Below are 6,235 nucleotides of genomic sequence, written 5' to 3' on the forward strand. Positions count from 1 at the left end.
ATGATGGACCTGATCCCTCCCGCTTCATTTGCCAAACTCTTCTCGGAGGACTCCTGAGCAACCAGATGCTAAGTTGCTGTTTGTCGAATTCTCTAAAGGAGGGGGGTGAAGCACATGGGGATTGGGGGTATGCTTCATTCCTGAAAAGGCATTTGCCCGACGAAAACCACAAGAACCATTGGTAACAAAGCAAGGCAATATGAAACAACGCATTATAGTATAAATCTGCTTTATTTAGCAATACAAGTGAGCAAAGAGCAGAGGAAGCATCACAGGGATACAGACCCCCGTACATCATAGAACTAGTCACTTGTGCTGTCATGATCACTGCAAGGGAGGAACACAACACCTGTGAGATGGGACATACTGGGCCAGTGAAAAGCTAGGGGGATTGCCCTGTTCTGGAGTAGGACCCAGACAGGGACCTTCCGATGGTGAGCAATGGAAGCTCAGATGCAGCAGGTGTTGGCAGAGAGGACATGAGGGCACTCATCAACTTCAGTTCTAACTCAAGGAGTAAGAGAAGAAAGAAGCAGGAGAGAGGAAGCAACTGGAGGAAAGGACAGTGAAGCTGGAGAGGGAGGCTGAGACGTTGTGGGACCACGAGCCCATGGCAGGCGTTCAACGCTTGTAGCCCTTCCTGCCGGAGGAAGAGGTGGTGGTGTATTTGACGGCGGAACTGCTGCCCCCGGAGGAGAAGAGGCCACCCCCCATGGCTCTGCCACTGCCGGAACTGAAGCCACCTCCAATGCTTTGACCACTGCCGTAGGAGTAGCCACCGCCTCCGCCCATGGCTAAGCCACTGCTGACACCGCCGGCACCGCCATAGCCACTGGAGCTGGTGGACTGTACCACGGCTGGAGAGGCAAGGGGACAAGGCCATGACAAGACATGGTGAGCTCACTCTGCCACACAGAGTCCAGTCAGAAGAGCACAAGGGCGAGGGAGAAGGTACTTACAGATGTTGACTTGTCCAGCGCCTTCCCCATACAGCCTAGGAGAGAGGAGACACAACCATCATGAGACCACAGAGACAGAGCTGGACCAGCGTGGGAAGCTTTGGCTTGAGGAGAGCCCATGGGGAACGTGCCTTCTACGTGGTTTTCTGGGAGTGGCATTATGGCCACAACTAGAGTGCCTTCCACTGGTGCTCACTGGCTGGACACCTTGGAGATGGCCCCAGCTGTTTGAGGAGGTTGTGTGACTCACCTGCACTCCTCGCCCTCCAGCAGCTTCCTGTAGGTGGCGATCTCCACGTCCAGAGCCAGCTTGACATTCATGAGCTCCTGGTAGTCCTTCAGTAGCTGCGCCATGTTCTGCTTGGCCTTCTGCAGGGCGTTCTCCAGTTCGGCCAGTTTGTTCTTGGCGTCCTTGAGGGCCATCTCCCCCCGCTGCTCAGCATCGGCGATGGCGGATTGCAGGTTGGTGCACTAGAGGGGAAGATGGGCAGATGAACCTGCAATCTGGACTCCTGAGGAGACGAACCATGGTTCTTCTTTCCCAGTGAGGAAGAGCTCTAGAGCCCAGATTCCATGGAAAAGGGGGTTTGATTTTTTTGTCCAGTCTTTTTCCATTCTGCAAACCTGAACTAGGCTAGGAGCTCCCTATGCGCCTCTGTGTTAACCACCCTAATGAGGATGGAGGTGGTGACTGCTGGAAGATACGACAGCAGACCCAAGACCAGGGGACATTGGAAGAAATGGACCCACTGGCTTCTTCTGAATGTTGACAGTTTGGGTAAGTTCATGTGGACGCACACTAACTCACACAAAACCACAGACACCCACAGTGAGGAGATGATTTCACTTTAAACTGTTGCCACCTTGCCTTCCTTCCACTTCACATTTTTGGAAAACCCTCATTTGTCCTGTGTCTTTTCTCAGCTTCTTTTTCACATCGAGTCTGAGCATATTTGCAGCAATCTTCCTCACACTTTCTGGCCTGACCTTTTCTTTGCCAACTTGTGTCTTGCATTCCCAAATCAATCATTCCTCTTATGGAATCTCATTTCAGTGCCTCAAGACTGTATCTTTGTACCGCTGACCAGTCGGGATTGGTCCTGTCATGCGTTTGTTTCCTGCTCTTGGGTTGGGATCCATCTCTCTAACCTGTGGGAACTCACTAAGGGAGGAAGTACATGTCCTCCCCTCCCTGCTGTTCCCTCAGTGCCCAGGAATTCCCTACGTGGTGGTTGATGATCCCTGGTGGTCTAGGAAGGAAAGGATGCTTTTCCCCTCCGTGGTCCCCACCATACCTGCTTCTTGACATGGTCGATCTCAGATCTCAGCCTCTGGATCATGCGGTTGATCTCAGAGATCTCCTGCTTGGTGTTGCACAGGTCATCCCCATGTCTGCAGGCCGACACCTGCAGCTCCTCGTACTGTAAACCAGAGGGATAGAGGATGGTGTCAATGGGTTTCACAGGACACTAATCAAGGTTTTCACAAATCGAAGCTAATGGTTTCTCCACAAGGCGTTTTAAGAAAATTGGTGTTACAAGGTCATGGACACTGTACACCCATCACACACCACCCTTGGTAGGAACACTGACTGCCTGGTTCTCTTCAGGACCAGAACATCCTCTGTACTGTTTCTGAGAACCAGCATCAGGGTGAAGCTAAAGCAAAGATCCCTTGGCCTTTATCTACAGTAGCTTTTGTCCTACATTTAGGTTCTTTGACTTACTAGACTTGGACATACATACTGTAAAGATCTACTCTGTTGGTTCAGGGTACACGTTCTTTGAGAGGACCCCCGCTTCCTAGATGTAGATTTCCCCAGTGAAGTCTCAGGAAGCCTTGGTGCTCTTCAGGGAGGGGGCACAGGGATTCTTCATCAGCTTCCCCCTCACTGCTCACCTTGCACTTGTACCAGGACTCAGCCTCCTCCCGGCTCCTCCGAGCGATCTCCTCATATTGGGCTTTGACTTCAGCGATGATGCTGTCCAGGTCCAGGGTGCGGTTGTTGTCCATGGAGAGGACGACAGAAGTGTCTGAGATGTGGGTTTGCACCTGAGACAGTTCCTGCAGAACATGAGATCGTCAGATCCTCTTTTCCCATGACGTTTACAGAGATACCCAAGCCTAAGATTTTCCATCCTTTGCAAATCTCTTTAGATTCAATAAAACAGAGTGTGGAAAGATGCTTACTGCGTCATAGAGGGCTCTGAGGAAGTTGATCTCATCTATGAGAGCATCTGCATTGGCTTGTAGCTCAACCTTATTCATGTAAGCAGCATCTACATCCTGGGGAAGAAGCCAACAACCTGGGATCAGATGAGCCAAGCCCTCCTTCCCAGTCCGCTCCTCCTTTAGTCTCCCTGATTATTCTTTTCTCAGAGTCCTCTCCTTTGGCAAAGAAACATGAACCCCTGATCTTACTCATCTCACCTTCTTCAGGTTCACAAATTCATTCTCTGCTGACATGCGCTTGTTGATTTCATCTTCATATCTGGAATTAGAAAGGGTAAAACCTAATTGAGTCAGTGGTGAAGATGATACAGAAAAGGCAGCCTGGGATCCCAATTTCCCACAACGGATATATCCAAATGGAGCTTTCCTGCCTGTAAGCCTAAAAGATGAATTCTGTGGTCCCTATATTGTTTACATCTTTACTCTCCCCATCCACCTGTATGGCCCTTTTGTTCTTCGGGGTTTGTGTTTAGGCGAGCATTGTGGTTTCATTTCCATGGACACGTTTTACAAAGAATCCTGCCCTCATTTGGACCTGGTCATCTAATAGACTTGAAGCGTGGGCTTCAGGAAACTGAGCCCTTTTCTCTCTTGTAACTCACTTCTTCTTGAAGTCCTCTACTGTGTCCTGCATCCCCCCGAACTCTGAGTCCAGGCGGCTTCTCTCCGCGGCAAGACTGTCCAGCTGTCTCCTGAGATTGTTGGTGTACTGCTCGAACAAAGGCACCAGGTTCTGCTTCACGGTCGTGGTGCCCTGCTCCTGCAGCAGGGCCCACTTGGTTTCCAGGACCTTGTTCTGCTGCTCCAGGAATCGGACCTGGAGAAAGACAAGATGGTTATTTGTCCAACAAAGGAAAGAAGGAAGGAAGGAAGGACAGAAGAGAGGTGAGTTGACTGTCCCCAAGCAGATCTGATGGTCCCCATGGTTCTGGGCTACTCCAGAGCATGTACAGAGGCTCAGGCTGACAGTTCTGCTCCCCTGACTGTTTTCCTTCACACCACACAGATCTCACGGGCCAAGTTTCCCCAGGGAGCTATCAGATAGTCCCTCTTCTCAATTATGGGGCCTGTCAGTCAGTGACTTTCAACATTTCTTTTCTTCCTCTTGATGAGCACAATCACAAATGTACTTTAAAATAGTACTTCTCTCGTATATTGCACAGAGTTATTTTATAGAGTGTATCTCAGTTAAAGGGATGTCAAATGTTTAGAATCTAATGTTTAAAATCCAACCCTATTGATGATAGGATTTAATCTTCTTTCCCATCTAGTGCATGAGTCCTTCTAAAACAAGCTCCCTTAATGCTCATGATCTGGTTCTACAAGTTAAGTATTTCTATGCACATATACATGTTTCTGAGTCTTTTCTTCATGGCATTTCCTTTGGTTTTTTATCGTCTTTCCTTCCCCGCCGCCACCCCAACTAAGGCTCAAGTGCTGTTTCCACTGTAATTCCCTTTTTAATTTCTTAGACCCTTCAGAAGATCAAGCTAACTCTTTCCATTCTCTCAGTTCCTTTCCTTTGCTTGAGGGTTATCAAGAGTGGAGAATGCTTCCCAGGCAGGAATGAAGACATTTAACGGATCAGTAGTTGTAAATGATTTTTATCGCCTTCTACCTGTGGTCCACATGGAGCCTGTCCTGCATCCCAGTGGAGAGCTAGCCCGAGTCCCCTCCTCCCTCTCTCCCGAGTCTCCCCCTGGTAGGACATTGATTGTGTCTCTCGACTGGGGACTCTGAAATCCCAGTGGAGGGCAGGTGCTCCCAGCTCACCTTGTCGATGAAGGAGGCGAACCTGTTGTTGAGGGTCTTGATCTGCTCCCGCTCCTGAGTCTTGACTTGCTGGATGGTGGGGTCGATTGTCAGGTTGAGGGGAGTCAGGAGACTCTGGTTGATGGTGACCTCTTGGATGCCTCCAGGGGGGCAGACGGCGAAGCCAGAGCCCCCATAGCCACCACCGAAGCCAGCTCCACCACCAAGCCCAAAGCCACCACCAGCTCCACCACCGAAACCAAATCCACTCCCGGCTCCGCCTCCAAAGCCAAAACCGCTTCCAGCTCTGCTGCCGTATCCACCACCGAGGGCACAGCTGCCCCCTCCGAAGGAGATCCTCTTGGAGCCCCCCACACCATAGAGGCTGCGGCTGCCAAAGCTAGCTCCTCCACCCACTCCAATGAGGCCACCACTGCCCCTGGAGCAGGACACGGGCACGCTGCAGAAGCCAGAGCGGCCGACCCCAGGGACTCTGGCTGAGCCGGCCCTGAAGACTTTACGGCTGCTGCTTTGGCTTCTCACGGTGGATCTGGAAGTCATGGTTCCTGAAGTCGAAGAGGCTGAGGAGGGCGTGAGAGTTGGAGGGTAGAGCTGAGAGGAGCAGATCGGTGAGACGAGGTTCGCAGCAGTGGCTTATATATGGAGAAAATGGGCTGGGCTCATTGCTGGAAGGTGAGCCTGCAGGTTGGGAAGGCTGGGCTTTACAAACAGTGAGATCGCCCCCAGGCACTATGAAGGTATGAAGTATGAATCTTGCTTCTTTGGCATCCTTTACTCGTGGAGAAATTCTCCTGGCTTCTAGCCTTGACTTGATCACAACACAATAAGTCTGGATGTAAATTTACTGAAGTCATGAGTTAGTCATGTTCTCAAACAAAGGAGACAAGTTGATCTGTGATAATTGCCCCCTCCTTCTGCTTACTCAGACACTGTTCTGCATGCCCCTTTCCCACACAGTTTTTCTCTTCCACCAGCACCACCCTTCCCATCAAGTTGGACTGCCTCTGAGAGCTAATAGGCATTTGCCCTGTGGCCTGAGCAAGAAGTGGCTTGTGGTGTTTTTCCGCCATGTTTGAACCTGTCCTTCTGGAGCTCCTGGCTGCTTTTCTGGTGGCCTGACCTGGGAATGGGGGCTACTTTGGGGACATGACCCTCCTTCGACAGGCAAGAGGGACAGAGGAGCTGAGTTTTTACAGCATAAGAGCAACTCTATCCTGTGTGGAATTGGCAGTTTCATGATAGGATAAGAGATCACCCAAGCCCACCCTGCC

The 6,235-nt window shown here is 50.7% G+C and overlaps 1 protein-coding gene across 1 annotated transcript; it reads right to left on the reverse strand.

The window, feature by feature from the left end:
- Nucleotides 1–212: 212 nt before the first annotated feature.
- Nucleotides 213–5,534, reverse strand: LOC307060816 (keratin, type II cytoskeletal 6A-like). Its single transcript, XM_079715588.1, has 9 exons — nt 4,965–5,534; nt 3,794–4,008; nt 3,390–3,450; nt 3,150–3,245; nt 2,859–3,023; nt 2,255–2,380; nt 1,210–1,430; nt 960–994; nt 213–857 (listed from the first exon to the last, which is right to left on the reverse strand). The coding sequence occupies exons 1-9, from the start codon at nt 5,502–5,504 to the stop codon at nt 622–624; spliced, it is 1,695 nt and encodes a 564-aa protein (XP_079571714.1). The 5' UTR covers nt 5,505–5,534; the 3' UTR covers nt 213–621.
- Between the last annotated feature and the right edge of the window lie 701 nt (nt 5,535–6,235).

The sequence above is a fragment of the Hyperoodon ampullatus genome (assembly GCF_949752795.1).
Source record: "Hyperoodon ampullatus genome assembly, chromosome: 11".
NCBI classification, from domain to species: Eukaryota; Metazoa; Chordata; class Mammalia; order Artiodactyla; family Ziphiidae; genus Hyperoodon; species Hyperoodon ampullatus.

Excerpts from the sequence above, each read along its gene's own strand:
- LOC307060816 (XM_079715588.1), bottom strand. The coding sequence starts at position 5,504 with ATGACTTCCAGATCCACCGTGAGAAGCCAAAGCAGCAGCCGTAAAGTC. Across the intron at positions 3,024-3,149 it reads TCAGAGCCCTCTATGACGCA|GAACTGTCTCAGGTGCAAAC; the intron begins GTAAGCATCTTT and ends CATGTTCTGCAG. Across the intron at positions 2,381-2,858 it reads AGTCCTGGTACAAGTGCAAG|TACGAGGAGCTGCAGGTGTC; the intron begins GTGAGCAGTGAG and ends TCTGGTTTACAG.